This window comes from Ailuropoda melanoleuca, chromosome 12 (assembly GCF_002007445.2).
Source record: "Ailuropoda melanoleuca isolate Jingjing chromosome 12, ASM200744v2, whole genome shotgun sequence".
Classification (NCBI taxonomy): Eukaryota; Metazoa; Chordata; class Mammalia; order Carnivora; family Ursidae; genus Ailuropoda; species Ailuropoda melanoleuca.
Window position 1 is genome coordinate 67,440,980 of NC_048229.1, and position 19,765 is coordinate 67,460,744.

At 43.1% G+C, this 19,765-nt stretch overlaps 2 protein-coding genes across 5 annotated transcripts in view; one reads left to right on the forward strand and one right to left on the reverse strand.

The window, feature by feature from the left end:
• The window catches only part of TXNL4B (thioredoxin like 4B), a 14,722-nt gene extending 4,377 nt beyond the window's left edge, over positions 1-10,345 (forward strand). The window contains exons 3-5 of one of the 4 annotated variants that reach the window (XR_002143581.2): positions 841-992; positions 2,776-3,114; positions 10,141-10,345. Coding sequence is in view for 1 of the 4 variants with exons in the window: in XM_002923601.4 (XP_002923647.1) it covers positions 841-992; positions 2,776-2,941 (318 nt within the window). In the remaining 3 variants the exon portion in view is untranslated. Of the gene's footprint in view, positions 1-840; positions 993-2,775; positions 4,976-8,370; positions 8,925-10,140 lie in introns of those variants that run through there. The other 3 variants (XR_004619224.1, XR_002143580.2, XM_002923601.4) reach the window with 3 other exon arrangements.
• Positions 6,193-10,575, reverse strand: LOC100482523 (haptoglobin). Its single transcript, XM_002923602.4, has 5 exons — positions 10,440-10,575; positions 9,234-9,316; positions 8,823-8,924; positions 8,049-8,123; positions 6,193-7,101 (listed from the first exon to the last, which is right to left on the reverse strand). Exons 1-5 carry the CDS (start codon positions 10,442-10,444, stop codon positions 6,323-6,325), a joined length of 1,044 nt encoding a protein of 347 aa, XP_002923648.2. The 5' UTR covers positions 10,445-10,575; the 3' UTR covers positions 6,193-6,322.
• Between the last annotated feature and the right edge of the window lie 9,190 nt (positions 10,576-19,765).

Here is a 19,765-nt window from a genome sequence, read left to right on the forward strand (position 1 = left end):
CATACTCTGATGACTAGGGAGGGGAGTATGAGACAGAATGGGTTTATTCCTGGCTCTGTTTATTATGGAGAGAGACTTACCCCAGAACCGAGACCTCTTCCCAGCATCTCTGTTGCTGCCACCCACAATGTGGATCCTGTATAATAGTCTTTATTACTGTGATTAAAAATGAGTGTGTGATATGTTAACCTGAGGGGGAAAGGGGCCAGAGGAATATACCCTCAGTGGTAGAGGGGAGGGAATATCATGGAGCCGGGCTGCCCGAGTTCAAGTCCTAGCTGTACTGCTTACTAACTGTGTGACTGGAGGCAGATTACCTCAGTTTCTTCATCTAAGAAATGAGGACTATAATAACCTCATAGGAATGTTGTACAGATTAAATGCATTAACAAGTGTAAAGCACTTAGGACACTTAGCACATAATAATGCCATGCAAGTTTTTACTATTTTTATTACAATTATCATTCATGGGGGGATGGGAAGGAAAGAGATTTGGGGGAATTTCAGTGTACAGTACATAGTTCTGAGTTGTTCTTGTTTACATGAACATGGATTTTATAAATCGACAAAAAGCTTATAAAAACTTTTTATAACCAAAAACAGATTTTTTTTTTTTAAAGGGAGAAATGTATTCACACAGTTTACCCAGGGCCCATTCACATATCTACCAACAGAGACTCAGACTCTGAATGATAAGGTTATACTGTGTTTAATGTGGAACTCAGGAGAGATTCTCGCCCCAGGAATTTCTTTCAAACAGAATATCCCAGCAAAAAGTTTCACAGGAGAAACCTTAGCTGCCTCTCGTATTGTGACCTAAGTGTCTCTCTCTGTTTGCAGCTTTCTAAGACCTCCTCTGACCTGAGTAAAATGGCTGCCATATATCTGGTAGATGTGGACCGAACTCCCGTTTACACGCACTATTTTGACATCAGTTATATTCCGTCTACTGTGTTTTTCTTCAATGGGCAGCATATGAAAGTGGATTATGGGTAAGTTCGATTGACTTGAAGTTACTGTAGCGGTGGGAGTTTCTTTCACTCCAGCAGTCGCGATAGCTCGCTGGCCTGTGCTGGTGGCTCTGTGAGCCTTGTGTTGCTGCTGTTCCCTCAGCCGATCCACTCCTTTGTTGTGTGAAACTTGGGTGCAAAAAAGAGAGTGTTTCCAGTATGATTGGCAGATTTTTACCTCCTCCTGAAGCATGAAAGATTGTGCAATTTGGGAAGCACTGACCATCCTTGAGCATAGAAACTACAGAACAGCTTTTTTAAAAGTTTCCCAGGAATTTCATTTAAAACATAATGTCATTGTACTTAAACTTCTGGGACTGGTTGACTGCATTTGGAAAAGGAGTGTTCCAGCAAACTAAAACATGCTTCTCTCTGGCCAACTGTCCTATCTTCTGCCACTCAGAAGTCATTCTTCAACCAATTCTGTCAAGAGTGGGCACCATGAAATCTTGAACACCTGCTGTCGCATCCAGTCAGCATCTTAATACTTAATGTGTATTTTCAGTGTGTCCGTAGTTCTTACCATTTCTTCCTGTGGGTGAGGTGGCTGCTTATCTAGATCTGTGTTCCTGTTTTTTTCTTTCTGAAAGTGCATTAAATATTACCCGTTTTAAGTATTTTAAAGCTTTTTATTCTCCTAGGATACAGTTGACCTAAGTATTATGTCAGTGCAGTCTTTCCCAAGGGTGATTTATGACACTATTTACCATCTTAAAAGTCTGTAAAATTTTGGGGGCACCTGGGTGGCTCAGTCAGTTGAGCATCCATCTCTTGATTTCGGCTCAGTTAATCTCTGCATTGTGGGATCGAGTCCTGTGTCAGACGCTGGCTCAGCACGGAGTCTGCTTAAGACCCTTTTCCTCCCACCTCCTCCCCGTACACCACTCATGCACTCTCTCAAAAAAAAAATAAAATAAAATAAAATTTTTAACCCAGCAATTCCACTTCCAGGAATTTCTCTGAAGGAAAAATAATCACGAAAGTGCGCAAAATTGGCTGCATGAATATTCATCCCATCATTATTTAGAAAGCAAAATACATGGAAAGAACGTAGATGTCTACAGAGGGATACTAGATATCAATTTCATATAATGTTGTGGATGCAAGTTTAATGACTTTGAAAGTAGTAGGTTATATGTTAGTTGAAAAAGCACATTACAAAATAGTTTGCATGATATAATTGCCATGATTTTGGGAAAAAAGAAATGCGTATGCACACACACACGCACAGATTGGAAGGACAAGTACCGAAATGCAGCCTCTGGCCTCACTGGTAATTTTTTTTTTCCTAAAAAAGTTCTACAATTAACATACTTGAAGTTTGAGATAGTAAAAAAATAAATAACAAAGATTTCATACCCACCACTCAAATGTGTAAGTGAGGGGAACTCAGAGATGATGACCAGGTAATGGGCTTTACATGGCATGGCCAACAGCAGCAGCAGCAGCAAATTATGCCCGCGCCAGCATCCAGGGAGTTCTACCGGATAAGGAGCTAAGGAGTGATTAAAATAGATTTTGAAGTGGAGGCTCTTCACGTGATAGGGCCCACCTGCCACTGCAGTGGCTGACAGCACTGGTTGTAGTCCTGTATCAAATGGGCCCAGTAATTGCAAACAGAGAAGTCAATGTCAGGCTTTATGTCTTAAGTCTCCCCGACAAGAAGAAAGTAACAGCAACGATTCATTTTTGTTTATCCTGAAGTTCTGCAGTGAGTAATCGCCAAAAGTTCTGAGCAAGGTTGTTTTTCTTCCATGCTCTCTAGGTCTCCAGATCACACTAAGTTTGTGGGAAGTTTCAAAACCAAGCAGGACTTCATAGATTTGATTGAAGTAATTTATCGAGGAGCAATGAGGGGAAAACTTATTGTCCAAAGTCCTATTGATCCCAAGAATATTCCCAAATATGACCTTCTCTATCAAGACATTTAGCACATTTACTATTCAAAGTTGAAGACAAAGGCGCATCTTGAAGCAGTACCTGAATCCAGCTGTGCTGTCTCCCTGGACTCCTTCAGAAAGGTGTTCAGCGTTCCAGCGGAGAAGAGGTCTGACTTGGACAGAAAATACCCCACCTCCGAGTAGAAGGCCACACTGGTACCGTGGTGAGCAGGATTTTGCTGAAATGTCTGTTCCCTGCAAACCTCAGAGCAGTCAAGACAACTGTAGTCTGTTTTCCCAGCGTGATTTTTTAAATTTATATTGTGCTTCTCTTTATTCCTTAAGATGATACAGAATCCTTCTAAACATTGCCTAGTATAGTTTAATTTAACTATGTTTATTTGGTACACAAGTGAAATAGAAAATCCGTTCCCACAAGAACAGAAATACTTATTTTGTACCCTAGATGTGTACACACACACACACGCACGCACGCTCCCCTCGCCCATTCCTCCACTCAGATATGTATCGCGTGCTTTCCCATGTCCAGTTCCTATTACCCCTGTTTCTCTTGGATAAATGATTCTCTACGGATAGTGGGCAAATTTGTCTTATTCTGGAAACTTTCTGGCTTAGACTTCTAAAACAGTAGCCTGGTTTGCTCATTTTACTAGTTTTTATGTTATCAGATAGCCTAAGAAATGAGACCTTGAACCTTCATCATCCAGCACCCAATTTGAGCTAAACAAAAAATTAACTACCTATACTAAGTAGGAACAGGTTTCTCCCAGAAGTCAGAGTCTGCCTCTCTCTGAGGCAGAGAATTTCACTCCAAGGACTCAAGACTGGAAAGAGATGTCAGAATTGTTAGAAATAACGTCTTTATGGTATCTGCCTGTTTTAATAACTTTATGAAGACTTCTCACTCTTCCAGCATCCCTGGCATAACCTGCCACTGCTTGGACAAGTGACTGCTTCTCTCAAAACCTCACAGAGCCTCTGGATCCTGACTTTCTAGAACAGGAAAGGAGATGTAGAGCTGGAGGGCCGTGGGCCAGGCAGCATGGACCTGCTCGGCAGTTGCAGGCCTCCCGGCCGACAGAAGCCCAACTCCATGCACACCAGCACTGTCGCTGCAAGTGCATCCCTCCTTTACCAGCTGCTTCCTTTCTGAGCCTCATGGGCAGGAAGAGGTGACCACTGATGGGGCATAGAAGGAAGGCTGCTGGGGCTTTTGCGTCCTTCGCTGATGAAAGAAGAGAGCCGCCACCACCTCTGTGTTCTCTGCCCCTCTTCCTGCTCTGGTTACCTTGATCCATGGTACTGCAGCAGCCATCCTAGGACCGTGAGGACCAGCGTGAAAAGTGAATGTGTGGAGAAGAACGATAAAAAGAACCTGGGTCCCTGATGATGTTTTGAGCCACTGAGTGAGCTCTGGACCTGCCTCCCTCCAGACCCCTATGACAGAATAAAACATCTTCATTGCCTGTCACTGTTCATTGGACTTTCTGTCAGAGCCTAAATCACACGGTATTTGACGTGGGGTAAGTGTGCAAATACCAGCAAAAACTCAGAACTTGTATGCGTAAAAGTCTCCTGTCTCCTCTCCTCCTGAGGTCTTCAGGGAATGTTTCTCTGAAGTCCCGATTTGTGTTTTTGTTCCTACCTTAGTGGCTTTCCATTCCTCGAGTACTGATTAGTTCCTACTGAATGCCCTGTGCTATGCCAGGTGCTCCAGAAATACAAATGACTCCTGAGCCGGAACAGGCTTCACAGAGGAGACAAGGCCTGTGCCTCCAAGGAGGGTAGGAGGTGCTTGTGTGGAAAGTGGGGGAGGCATTTCGGGAGAGGGCGCCGAGAGGAAGAAGGCCCGATGCTGGAAACAGCAGACGTGTTCGGAGAGCTCCATGCAGTTCAGTGTCACTGAAACCCAAGGGCTAACCCAGGAGGGCAGGAGGTGCTGCTGGGAGGAAGCCAGAGAAGATAAGTGAATTGAGAAAATGTCAAAGGCTTTTCCTCTTGCTATTTTCCTCCTGAACAGTGGCCAGAAGCCACTTAATGCAATCAGATAATTCTTCAAGAAAAGTGGAGTGGTTTATTTCTTCAAGAAAACTTAATGCTGAAGATAGAAAAAAAAAAAAGCCGTAACACCTTTATGAAAGGCAGTCTGTTTATGTGTGTGCAGTATGTTGCCATTTCTGGCTCTTCTCTCTTTCACAGGTTTTAGAATAGAGGCGTAAGATCTCCACTGGTCCACTATTCTAAGCTGTTGAAAAGTACCGATGGATCTGGAGCGTGCATGTGAGGACAGCTCCACGGTGCAGGGCGGGCCCTGGTGTGAGAACACTGACACCAGGGGGCATTTTACACCAGTGAGAAGGAGAGGCCCCATCTCCATATGACAAGAGGTATCTTAGTGAAAGGTCAGTGTATTCTGAAGGCTTAAACAGCCGGAAAGAGCGGAAGAAGTTAGAAGAAGAGCTTCCTGCTTACAAGGGTTCTGAAACCATTCTTCTGGGAAACCCTTAATAGAAGAGCCTCTCTTTGGGAAAGGGAAGACTCAGATGGCTTGCATTTGGCTCCTGGTAAGGGATAGGTTTCCTCCCGCCAGGGAAAGCCTACCCTATTGAGGAAGAGACCTGTAACTCTTAACCAAGTTCCAGACTGTTGGTAGGGACATTAGAGTTGATCCAGGTCGAGCTGTTCAGGAAGGAAAGCAGGGACTGAAGACCCTTGGCCGACATATGGCCACCCTGCAATCTGGACCCAGCAAGTCCAGGACTGCTGCCTTTACCCCATCTTACTTCGTTTTCTCAAGGGCAGGTGTGTGGAAGCACAAATAGTAAGATGCCTGGGTCAGAACGCTTGTCTTCTTCCCACGTTGAGCTAGCATCTTCCTCAGCCCACACGCGCCCCTCGCTCACTGCACTGCACGGAAGCCAGAGGGTGCAGACAGGGAGCTGAGGCTCGTGCTCAGACCGGCCTGGCTGCGCGGGGAGTTCAGCCACACTGCTTACCAGCTGTGTAGCCTGAAGCAATCACTTGATTTCTCCGAGTCTGTTTCCTTGTCTGTGAAACACGGATAAGGATAACCGTGACCTTTCTGAGGCCTGCTGTCTTGCAGGCACTGGGTCACTGAGGGTGGCGACCCCAGTACTGGACGGTTGTATGTTGCCTTAGGGGTTTCTGGTTGGGGTGGGGTGGTTTCTGCCACACTCCCAGTATATAGCACTGTCCCACCTAGCTGTTGCTGTACCATAAATGAGAACAAAAATGGCCTGAGGCTGAAAACCACACGGAAATGACTCAAAAGAGAGCTCTTTATTGACTCAGCACCGCTTCACGCCATGTTTTACTCCCCCGCTCCCATCCACTTCCCCCTCCCCCAGCGTGAGTTCTTGCCCTCGGGCAAGGGCTGCCAGCCAGTCAGCATTAATTGCCAGCAACAGTTTCCTGAACCCAGGCCAGAATGGAGGGCACCTTCACGTACACGCCGTATTCGGCCACCCTACAGCTCTTATCAAAGCTCAAGATTCCGGCCGCGTACCAGGTGTCCTCATCCTGGTCGTGCACAGCGAAGGCGCTGCCAGCGTCCCCATAACAGGTGTCTTCCTGAAACTTGGACAAGCCGGCGCAGAAGGTGTGCTCGTTCAGTATGGGCTGCACCCCCACGGGGCTCTTGGGTGACTTCTTTTCGGGCACCGTGCTGCCTTCGTAGTGCTTTACACAGTTGTCTTGATCAGCCACAGGCAGCATGACATACTTCAGTAGCTCGGTAAAATTAAAGTTGGAATTTCGCCCCCAGCCAGACACATAGCCTATACGCCCCACTTCTGCATAATCTTTGGAAGGTAGACAGATGGGCATCACCCTCTCATCAACGGGCACCTTCTGCTTGAGTTTGATGAGCCCAATATCTACATTGGAGTAGTCGGGGTGGAGAACCACCTTTTCAATCTCCACACGCTGATTTTTCCCCACATAGAGTGTTAAAGTAGGGGCAATGTCTTTCGCTTTCGCATCATCCGTATGGCCCAGGAAGAGATTTTTAGCTGTGGTCAACAGCCATTGTTCATTGATCAGCGTGGCCCCCGAGGTGAGGTTGTGGTGGGAGACCATCTTGGCCTGCCAGGGAAAGCTGCCTTTGGCGTCCACAGATCCACCCATGATGCGCTGCACCTGGTCCACCGGGTTCTTGGGCTTCCCGCATACTGTCAAGGAGAGCAGGGAAGTCGTGAGCCGGAATGTGAGTCTCCCAATGTGGGAAAGGGGGACGGCGGTGGCAGTTGCTGCTGTCTAAACTGTGGTGTTAATTTCTACACAGCTAGAAATATTGACATGCCTTGCCTTTACCACCTGCTCCTCTCATTTCCGTTGTTTACAGTTTAAAATGGTTCTTTTTTATAAAGTCGTGTACATCACTAAGACACAGTTCTAGTTCCTGCTTTTCTAACTCAAAAAAAAAAAAAGTAATGCTGAGATTTTCAAACTCTGGCTGATGTATGTTTAAATTATTTATCACAAAAAGACCACAACTCCCTGAAATTCCTTGTAAGGATGAGAAGCTGTAATAGTTCGTTCTCTGAATAAAGAGTGATCTGTTGCAGCACTGGCTAGAAATCAGATTTCAGATATTGCAGTTAATTCAAGGCAGCTTAGTAGTTCTGCACCACTAATAGAAGGGGGCAGGCAAAATCCTCTGGTCCCAGGAGGGAAACGGAAAGAGCAACATCTCTTCCTAATTACAAGAAACAGAAGTCCTAACCCCTCTCCAGCCTGCGTCACACTTCTGTGGATTTGGTTTTGTTCTGTCCTCCCACAACTCGTTCTTCCTGGAGCTCGCTTTACACTTGACCCTGGGCTCCCTGGATGGCCTATGTGTACATATAGGACCTGACCCTAGAGGGCAGTGTAGACAGTGGATTCAGCCAATATCCTGAAGGTCCAAATGAGCAAGATCCTTAGTGAACTTTCCTGGGGAGCGTCCTCACCTAAATGTTCACTTATCAGCCTGACTCTGGCTCTCCCTGGTCCCCCGTCTTGGCTCTCATACACTCGGAGGAAACCAGTCTGGGACATTTTGATCGAGATGCCCGCCCATGCAGGAGACTCTCAACACCCTCCCTTGGTCGGCTTCCCAGGGCCCCTGGCTTCCTACCTGCTTCACATTCAGGCAGTTTCTCTCCAGTGACCTTGTTTGTCCAGTGCTTCTCACTGTTCAAGGTGTACACTCCTGAAACAAATGGAAAGAAATGAGTTGGAAGAGAAATTGAGTCTGGACCTCGCATGAGGAGGGAAGGTGTTTCGAGAGAATTAGAGAAAGAGGAGGAGGAAGGGGCAGGGAAGAGAGGAAAGGAAGGAGCGCTGTGCTAGAAGCCACGTGCTGGGGACGACAGGGAAGCCCCACAGGGCAGATTTGCGGTCGTGGCGACGCAGTACAGAATAGGAGTCGGTTCAAATTCTGACTCTCCCTCTTACAGGCCACCTGAACTGGAGCAAGTTACTCAATGTGTCTGTGCCTCAGCTTCCTCATCAGCACAATGAGAATAATAACAGGATCTCTCCGGCGGGGTCATGAGACCTCAGTGAGCAGATACATGTGAAGCCCTTAGTGCAGGGAGCACAGTTCTAGGTCCGGGCCGCCTGCCGTCATCACCGGCGCCACCCTTGGTTCTTTTACCTCCTCTGGGAGACGGAGATCTCCCTCTGGGATGAGTAGGCTACATGGCATCACCTCCCCTTGACAAAGGGGCAAACTTGAGGCTAAGTTAATTTGCCCAAAAGGCCGGTCGCTGGTGACAAAACCCTTATTAGCGTCTACCTCTTCTGGTTCCAAGGAGAACGTGTCAGCTTTCTAACCCATCGCCCCTGGCCCCGCTCATCGTGGAAAGGCTGGGGTGGGAGGGCGCGGGGACACGTGTCCAGGTCTTACCGTCTCCTTCAGTGCGCAGCCTGTAGAGGGGCTTACAGTGGTAGTGAACCAAGTGCTCCACGTAGCCATTTTCAATCTCGGGGGGCTTCGGGATGCTGACCTCTGCAAAGAAAAAGTCATAGGAGGTGGAGGTTGAGACTCAGAAACTGATCCCAGAGACCCGTGAAAAGTCCGTTGAGAAGAAGCTGCCGTGCACAGCAGCCACCCTCCACCTCAAATGGAAGCCAAAGGGAAGGCCATCTCCCCTTTATCCTGGCTGGCTCCCCAGTGTTCTTCACTGGACTGAAATACCAGAGATGAGCACAAGAAGGAGGAATGGCTCTAACCAAAGAGAGGGCTCAGATCTGATAGGGTCAGAAGGGGACACAGCAGTGCTGGGACTTGAGGCTCCCACCCAGACCAGACACCCACCTCCATGATCTGTGGCCTCACTGCCAGTGTCCGCCACAGAAAGCTGCCCGCAGAGCAGGAGGGCAACGACAGCTCCCAGGGCTCTGCCAAGAGAAGACGAGAAGGAGTGCACAACTGGTCTCCCTGCCTCGCACGCACGTGTGCGCGCTCACACCCCTCCCGCTAGGCAGCCAGAGAAGCAGCTCTGTGGAAGTGTTAGTGCCAAGAAGTTGTCTGCTGCCACCATCCACACACACACTCGTGCAGCTTCCCAGGACACCTGGGTTCCCTGTGCTCTGCGCCGCTGGGAATTCTACCTAAGCTTCAGAGAGGAGCCACCAAGACAAGAAGGCACAGGGATCTGTGGGCCTCAGTTTCTCGCGGCATTTCGGAACATTAAATTGCCAGTAATAGGTGAGCTCCCCTGCAAAAAGAAGCCTCCCTCAGGCACCCCTGAGGTCCTGGGCTTCAGGATACTGCTAATAAAACGTGGATAACTGGAAGATGGAAAACAGGGCTTCTTATGCTATTGCTCTACTTTTTAAATTTTTCCATGATAAGATGTTTTAAGTATACAGAATTTAAAACACTTACATAGTTTTCCTACTATGTTCTGATAATTTGCCTTCGGGAAACTACAAAATGCCAAAAAACGTTCTCGGGCAGATAACTGGCTTCCTGAAGGCCTGACTGTGGACATGGGCATCATTGTCCAGGCCCCGCTCACCAGCCCCCCATCTTGCTGACCAAAGCCAGCTCTACAGAGATACCTTGGTTATGTTAAATTTGTAGCCTTGCAATTGCAACATTTCTGTTATTTTGATAAAATCCCAGTGCCTCCATTGGGTCATTTAAATGTGTTGTTATTGGTCCTATACATTTTTTAAAAAGTGAAAAAATCTGCTAATAAATTTATTTAAATTGCCAGAAAACCCACCATGGGAGCTGCCGGCAGGCGTCCCCTGCAAGCATGAAAACTTTGTAACCTCGAGGAAAGAGCTGTCCCTTAGAGTAAGTCACGTTCTCATGGATGCAGAAAAGCAAAAGATTTAGTTTAACACACGAAACCACTTAATTTGCTATAATTTAACTCATCTGCCCTATTTCTTTGGTTTTGTTTTGCATCTGTCCTTTGGTTTCTCCGGGCTGTCCCGGAGGTGAAGGATGTATACAGAGAAGGATGGAGTCATCTAGGGGAAGAGGGAAGCAGCAGAGCTGAGGACTCACCTCATCTTCGGTTTGTCCTGCCTCTGGAAGAGCAGTGCTGTGGCGGCCACCTACTGATGCTTTTATGCCCCCGATATCTCACTCCACCCCCTTCTTGATTTTGTAATTGCTGTGTCTACACAACTTTGACCTTGTTAATAAGGTCATTGCATTTTCCAGTAACAGAGCCACAAACAACATCCCTGTAAAGAGTTGAGCTCTTGCTTCACACTTGAGTTTCCCCTGGTGTTTCTTTACAAACCCCAAAGGAGCCTGGCCACACTATGACCCCATGTGGCTGCCAAAGGGTTTCCCGAAACCAGCCAATGTGTGCAGGACTGGGGGCGGAAGCGTCAATCTGTGTCTCTTTGTTTTGGAGCGCTTTCAGCACTGAAAAACAAAGCCCTTCTGTGTGTTGTTTTAAACCCATTATAGACGTTCCTGCAACCTGGCTGAGACAGGGCTCTAAAGAAAGCATTTCCTTTTCACAATCATTTTCCCCACCCAGTGTTGACATCTTCCTATTGCTTAAAAGTTCTCCAACCTGAAATCTGTAAAATGTATTTATTGTGTCTTCTCTGATAGCTCTTTGTAAGAAATCACACAGAATTGTTCAACCTATAGGGTAGGCAGACACAAACCATACTCCATGGCAGTGGTTCCCATGGTATTATAGTCCTGTAATTATTTTTTAAAGATATATTTATTTATTTGAGGGGGAGGGGCAGAGGCAGAGGGAGTTTCAAGCAAACTCCTCACTGATTGCAGAGCCCATCATGGGGCTTGATCTCACAACCCTGATATCACGACCTGAACCAAAACCAAGAGTCAGGTGCTTAACCAACTGCACCACCCAGGCGCCCCAAATATAGTCCAGTAATTAATCCAAATAGCAGGTGGGAAAAGTCGATATGCTTTAGTCAAATGTCTCCACCTCTATATCTCAAGTACTATTCAATTGATACTTAATAGCAGCTTAATAAAATACTGCTCTTTCCATTAAACAAAAGGTCAGTGGTTCTTAGGTTAGAATGTACACAAAATTACTTTGGGATATTCGTAGTGGCACTGATGTAATAGCAAGATCACTGGAAATAGCACAGACGTCCGTCAATAGGGAAATGGCTACAGACAAGCAAAAAGCAGAAATCAGACCTTATTTATAGAGAGCAAGCTGATGGTTGCGGAGGGAAATGGCTGGAGGGTGGGGAATGAGCAAAATGGGTGAAGGGAAGAAGGAGATACAGCTTCCAGTATGGAAAGAATAAGTCATGGGAATAAAAGGCACAGCATAAGGAATATAGTCAATAATATCGTACTAGCGTTGTATGGTGACAGATGGTAGCTGCACTCCAGTGAGCACAGCATAACAGAGAGATGTTGAGTCACTATGTTGTCTACCTGAAACTAAGGTAATGTGTGTCAACTACAATCAAGTAAAAAAATTTTTAATAGAGGAATGGCTAAATAACGTGGTGTATTTGTATAATGGAGTACAGATCTTCCTCAGCTTGTAATGGGGCTGCATCCTGATAAACCAGCTTACATTGAAAATATTGTAAGTCAAAAATTCATTTAATACACCTACCGTGCTGAACATCGTAGTTTACCCTGGCCTACCTTAAGAGTGCTCAGAACAATTACATTAGCCTACAGTTGGGCAAAATCATCTCATACAAAGTCTATTTTATAATAAAGTGCTGAGTATCTCATGTAATTTATTGAATACTATACTGAAAATAAAAAATAAAATGGTTATGTGGGTGAAGAATGGAGGTTAAATGTATTGATTGTTTACCGTCATGATCGTGTGGCTGGCTGGGAGCTGTGGCTAGCTGAGGCCGCCGTCATCACAAGAGAATAGCATGCTGAGTATCATTAGCCTGGGACAAGATCAAAATTGAAAGTACAGTTCTACTGAATGCATCATCATAAAGTCAAAAATCAGAAGTCAGGGGTGAAGAGATGGGTGAAATCGGTGATGGGATTAGGGAGGTACAAACCTCCAGCTATAAAATTAATAAGTGATAAGGATGTAAGCATAAGTCATAAGCACAGGGAATATACTCAATAATACTGGAATAACTTCTTGTGGTGACAGATGGTAACGACACTGATCATGATGAGCATTTCGTAATGTATATAAATGTTGAATCATTATGTTATATACCTGAAACTAATGTTGTATGTCAACTATATTTTAATTTTTAAAAAAGGACAAGAACTCATAAGTCAAACTATCCCCAGTCAGGGACTATCTGTATTATACAGCTATGAGAATGAATGAACTATGAAAGAACATGGATAATCTTATAGTTTTGAAAGAAAATGGCAAGTTTCAGGAGATTACATTAAGAATCATACCACTTTGGGGCATCTGGGTGGCTCAGTTGGTTAAGCATCTGCCTGCGGCTCAGGTCATGATCTCGGAGTCCTGGTATCGAGTACCAAGTTGAGCCCTGAGTTGGGCTCCCTGCTCGGCAGGGAGTCTGCTTCTCTCTCTCCCTCTGGTCCTCCGCCTGGCTCATGCTCTCTCACACTCTCTCTCAAATGAATAAATAAAATCTTAAAAAAAAAAAAAGAATGATGCCACTTTTATACAGCTCAAAACCAAACGTAATTGGAAATAGATCCTTCTATATAACACCAAAATCCCAAGTAACAACAACAATGAAAAACAGATAAACTGGGCTCTATCAAAATTAGAAACTTCTGTGCATCAAAAGATAATGTGAAGAAAGTAAAAAGACAATCTGTTGGTGGGAGAAAATATCTATAAATCATATCTCTGATAACAACATCCAGAATATATGAAGAACTCCTACTAAAGCAACAACAACAACAAACAATCCAATTAAAATACAGGCAAATGATATGAATAGACGTTTTTCCAAAGAAGGTACACAAATGGCCGATAAGCACCAAAGGTGCTCAACGTCACTGGAAATGTCAGGAAGGAAATGTAACGCAAAAACCACAGGATGCCACCTCACACATACTAGGATGGCTACAACTAAAATATATATATATATATATACCCCCCATATATATATATGGTGCAATGGCTGGCTCAGTCTGAAGAGCGTGCAGAGTGTGTGGCTCTTGATTTTGTGGTTGTGGGTTTGAGCCCCATATTGGGTATAGAGATTGTTTTAAGAAATTAAAATTAAATATATACATACTATTAGGTGTTGGCAAGAGTGTGGAGAAGTTGGAACTCCCACGCATTGCTGGAGGGACTGTAAAATGGTACAGTCTTTGTAGAAGACAGTACGATGGTTCCTCACAAAGCTAGACAATTCCACTTGTAGGTATGTACCCAAACTAATTGAAATAAGGACTCTAACAGATGCTTGTACACCAATGTTCATTGCAGCATTGTTCACAATAGCCAAAAGGTAGAAACAACCCAAGTGTCCTTCGACAGATGAATAAACAAAATGTGGCATATACATACAATGGACTACAATTCACCTATAAAAAGTTCTGACACATGCTACAACGTGAATAAACTTGGAGACTGTTATGCTAACTGAAAGAAACTGGACACAAAACCACAAATATTGTATGATTCCACTTATGTGAAGTATCTAGGAGAGGCATATTCATAGACACAAAGTAGATAAGAGGTTACCAGGGGCTGGGGGAGGGGAGATTAGGGTATTATTGCTTAACAGGTACAGAGTTTCTGTTTGGGGTGATGAAAAAGTTTTGGAAAGGGTGGTGATGGTTACACAACATTACAAATGTAATTAATGCCATTGAATTATACACTTTAGAATTGGTAAAAAGAGAAAATTTATGTTATATATACTTTATCACAATAAAAAAATTCATGAAAAAAATAAACTTCTTTCTCTTGAGGCCAAAATTTAAAAAAAAAAGCAAGCTAAACTAAATAATGTATTTTACAGGCATAGATGCCAAGGAGACTAAAACTGTATTTTTTAATATTTTAGTAGAATGGAAAACACAAAATGTAAAGTGTTACTTCTCATAGGGAGGCAAGAGGAAGGCATAAGAGAGAATCACATAGGTTAATATAAATAAATTATTGTTAATGATCCAGCTTTGGGCTGGGTGATAGGTTCATATATGTACATTTTATAATTATACTTTATTTAAATATATATCAAATATATGTTAAATAAATATATATTAAATATATAGATATCTCTATATATATATATACAGAGATATCTATCTATCTCTCTCTCTCTATATATATATAATGTTTAAAAAAATGAAATGGGTAGGAGTCACCTGACAGACATTAAGAGGCAAAGCCCAGGCCCCTCCTTCTAGAGGTTGGCTCCAATGAGTCTGAGCAGAGTCTGAGAATCTACATTTTAAGTGGCCATCACTTCTCCCATCCCTGCATACATGCTGCGACATGACTCTGCAGCTCTGTGGTCCTATGAAGTAGGAGGGGGAGGTTTTCCCTTGGGGCTGCAAGTGCCCTTTCTAGAAATAAAACATTTCTCACTACTATAGAACAAATGCTTACCCACTAGGTGCATGAAAATTTGCATTTGCCTGTGAACAAAACCCAAACTCTATTACACCTACGTCTTTTGTTGGGCAACAAGGGAGAGTCCACAGCCTCTCTTCCTTGGGCATCCTTTATCAATTTGACAACAGGGAATATCCCGCCCAAAGGCCTGTCTTAACTGGGAGTTAGGGTGGGACAAGATAAGGAGGTGACAGCTGAGAATCCTCAGTGTAGCCAGGCACACGATGAGAACAGAAAGAAAAGCTTGAAGGATTATAAAGCAAGACAGCAGTTGACAGAGAAATGTGAAGGGCAGGNATCTTTTGTTGGGCAACAAGGGAGAGTCCACAGCCTCTCTTCCTTGGGCATCCTTTATCAACTTGACAACAGGGAGTATCCCGCCCAAAGGCCTGTCTTAACTGGGAGTTAGGGTGGGACAAGATAAGGAGGTGACAGCTGAGAAGCCTCAGTGTAGCCAGGCACAGGAAGTAGTGAACACATTTTGTGATGAGAACAGAAAGAAAAGCTTGAAGGATTATAAAGCAAGACAGCAGTTGACAGAGAAATGTGAAGGGCAGAGTTTTTATTTTGGAAGAAAAAAGATATTTTTTAAAAGTTTGTTCTGCCATTATTGAAGTCTTGAAATTTTGCACACTACAGAAAATACAAATAAGAAAAAAGCTGTGTCATTATTTTGCTACAACAAATAACCACTACTAACACTTTGGTGTCACTTCCTTTCAGACTTTTTTCTGTACATATTTTTACATAGTTTTGATAATTCTTTATCTGTATAAAGAATTATTTTTGTGGTCTGCCTTTTTTACATGGTGTTATAGGTGTTTTCCACATTGTAGCAAATACTTTAAAACACTTTTAATGCCACATCATATTCCTAACTTAAGGATGTGTCANGTATAAAGAATTATTTTTGTGGTCTGCCTTTTTTACATGGTGTTATAGGTGTTTTTCCACATTGTAGCAAATACTTTAAAACACTTTTAATGCCACATCATATTCCTAACTTAAGGATGTGTCATATATACTTTTTTTTTAAAGAGAAAGAGAGCATGGGGACAGGGGACAGAGGGAGAGGGAGAGAGAGAATCTTAAGCAGGCTCCATGCCCAGCACAGAGCCCTACGCAGGGTTTGATCTCACAACCCTGAGATCATGACCTGAACTTAAATCAAGAGTCTGAGTTTAACCAATTGAGCTGTTGAGGCAGCCCTCCTATATACTTTAAATATTCCCTCATTGTTGGGACTTTAAGGTGATTCTAATTTGTTATAAATATCTTCCATAAATTCAGGGAAGTGAGGTAGGAAGCCAGGCTAATTTTATTCCACATGGACAGACAACTGATCCAGCATCATTTACTATAAACATCACATCTTAAGTGTTCAGCTCAATGAATATATATGTATAACAACTGTGTAATCGACACTCAGATCAAGATATAAAATATTTCTGGGGCATCTGGATGACTCAGTCGGTTAGGCATCCAACTCTCGATTTTGGATCAGGTCACGATATTGGGGTTGAGAGATCGAGCCCTGCCTCAGGCTCCGTGCTGGGTGTAGAGCCTGCTTGGGATTCTCCCTCTCCCTCTCCCTCTGCTCCGCCGCTGCCCCCACTCAGGCACTCTCTGTCTCTCTCAAAAGGAAAAAAAAGATACAGAATATTTCTAGCACCTTAGATGACTATTTTGGTTTCCCTGCAGTCAACCCCCCACCGTCAAAAAGTAACCGCTATTCTGACTTCTGTCATGATAGAATAGTTTCGCCTGTTCTTGAACTTCATATAAGTAGAATCAAATAGTCACTTCTTTTTGGTTTCTTTTGCCCATCACTATGTCTGTGAGAATCAACCATATTGTCACATTAGTTTGCTTCTTTTTTATTCCTGCGAAGTATTCCATTGTATGAATAAACCACAATTGATTTATTCATTCTTCTGTTTATGGATGTTTGAATCGATTCCAGTTTGGGGCTATTATAAATAAAGCTGCCATGAACGTTCTTGCACATGTCTTTTGATGGATACATGCATTCATTTCTCTTGAATAAATGTCTCGCTGTGCTGGGGCACCTGGCTGCCTTAGTCGGTTAGGCATCCAACTCTTGATTTCAGCTCAGGTCACGATCTCAGGGTTGTGAGATTGAGCACTTCATTGGGCTCCTGCTCAGTGAGGAGTGTGCTTGAGGTTCTCTCTCTCCCTCTGCCCCCCTCCTCTCAAGCTCTCTCTTGCACAGACACTCTCTCTCTCTCAAATAAATAAATCTTTAAATATCTTGTTGTGCCTTGGGGTAGGCAACGTTTAGCTTTAATAGATGCTGCCAAACAATTGTCCGGTATACACTCCCACCAGCAATATAACAAAGTTCCAGTCGCTCCATATCTTTGCCAGTGTATTTCAATTTTAGCCATTTGGGTATATACATAGCAAAATATAATGATGGCTTTAATTAGCATTTCCCAGATATTGAATGACATATAGAGCATTTTTATATTCTTATTGGTCCATTTAGATAACCTCTTTATGAAATGTCTTTTACTTGCTGATTTGCAGGAGTTGGTGTTTTATTTTTTTTTTCTGAACACTAGTGTGTTGTTATATAGATATATAGTAAACATCTCCCATTCTATGGCTTATCTTTTCTCTCTCCTAATCATGTATTTTAAATAAATGGAAGTATAGAAGTTCTTATTTCTAATAAGTCCTAGCTTATTCAGTTTTTAAAATTTTATGATTAGTAATTTTTGTGTCCTGATTAAGAATTTTTTGCCTAAAAATTCTTCCAAATGTTATTCTAGAAGCTTATTGTTTTACCTTTCTCATTTAGATGTATAATCCATGTGGAAGTAATGTTTGTATATGATGTGAGATAAAAGTTCAAGTTCATCTTTTTCCATATAAAGCATCATCCTTTGCCCCTAAATTGCAGTGGTACCTTTGTTAGAAATTAGGTGGCCATATGTGTTGGTCTCTTTGTGTATTCTTTATTCTGTTCCATTAGTCTATTTGTCTTGTCCTGAGTCAATGCAACTCTGTCTTCATAAGGAACTTTATCGTAAATCTTGCTATCTGGTATTATAAGTGTTACAACTTTATTCTTTTTCCTCAGAATTGTCTTGATGGACTTTTCTATATTCTAGGTCCTTTGCATTTCATATAAATTCTGAAATCAACTTTCAATTTTCATGGAATGTCCTGCTGGGAGTTTGATTGAGAGTACATGAAATCTCTAGATCAACTTGGGGAGAATTGACATCTTAACAAGATTGAGTCGTCCGATCCATTAACATGGTATATGTCTTCATTTATTTGTCATTAATTTCAGTGCCTTGTACATTTTAGGATAGCTCTCTTGCACCTCTTTCATTAGATTTACTCCTAAGTGTTCAATATGTATGACTATTATAAATGATATTTTCATTTAGCTTGCTAATTGTTTATAATGAATATGGAAAAGTACACTTGATTTTTGTATATTGACATTATATCTAGCAACTTAGTAGATTCACTAATTAAATCTAATAGTTTCATTAATATAAATTTTTTAGGTACACAATCATGTCATCTGCAAATAATGGATCTTTTACCCCATTTTTTCTAATCTTTATACCTTTTATTTATTTTTCTTACATTATTGCACTAACTAGGATTTTGTTACAATGTTAAGTAGTAGTGGTTAGCAGGCATCCTTGTCTACTCCAAAACTCAGGAAGGGAAAAAGCATTCAAAATTTCACTCTTAAATATTATGTTAGCTATGTAGGCTTTTTCTGTTTTGTTTGTTGGGTTTTTTGTTTGTTTTTGTAGCTATTCTTTACCAGATTAAGGAAGTCCCTTTTTTAAAAAAGATTTTATTTGGAGGCACCTGGGTGGCTTAGTCGTTAGGTGTCTGCCTTTGGCTCAGGTCATGATCCCAGGGTCCTGGGATGGAGCCCCGTATCACGCTCCCTGCTCAGCAGGGAGACTGCTTCTCAAACTCTCCTGCTTCCCCTGCTTGTGTTCCCTCTCTCACTGCTGTCTCTCTCTGTCAAATAAACAAATAAAATCTTTTTTTAAAAAAGGTTTTATTTGTTTATTTGAGAGAGAGAGCACGAGCAGGGGGAGGAGGGACAAAGGGAGCAGGGAGCCCGATGTCAGGCTCAATCCCAGGACCATCCTGAGATCATTTTTTAAGGATTTTTCCATCTCACTTCATAAGAAATATCAGTCTATAATTTTCCTTTTTTGTAATATCCTCATCAGGATTTAGTATTAAGTTTATGTTGATCTCTTAATGCAAGATGGGGAGTGTTCCCTAATTTTTTATTACATCAAAGAATTTGTGTAAGATTGATATTATTTTTCTTAATTGTTTGGAGGAATTTTCCAATGAAGCCATATAAGCCTGTGGTTCTCTTATTGAAAGATTTTAAATTGGAGGGGGCAGAAAGGGGAGGATCCAAGGTGGTGGCACAGGAAGATCCTGAACGCACGTCCTCCCACAGACACACCAAATCTGCAGCTACATATGGATGATTTCCCTCTGAAAACTAAGTGAACTAATCTCCAAAACAAAGGATTAAAGACCACATCAAGATGGGTAAGAGAGGCAGAGACACAATCTCACCAAAAAAGCCCACCCCCAGCCCAGGAACGCCATAGGGNCTGGGGCGCCTGGGTGGCATAGCGGTTAAAGCGTCTGCCTTCGGCTCAGGGAGTGATCCCGGCGTTACGGGATCGAGCCCCACATCGGGCTCCTCCACTGTGAGCCTGCTTCTTCCTCTCCCACTCCCCCTGCTTGTGTTCCCTCTCTCGCTGGCTGTCTCTATCTCTGTCGAATAAAGAAATAAAATCTTTAA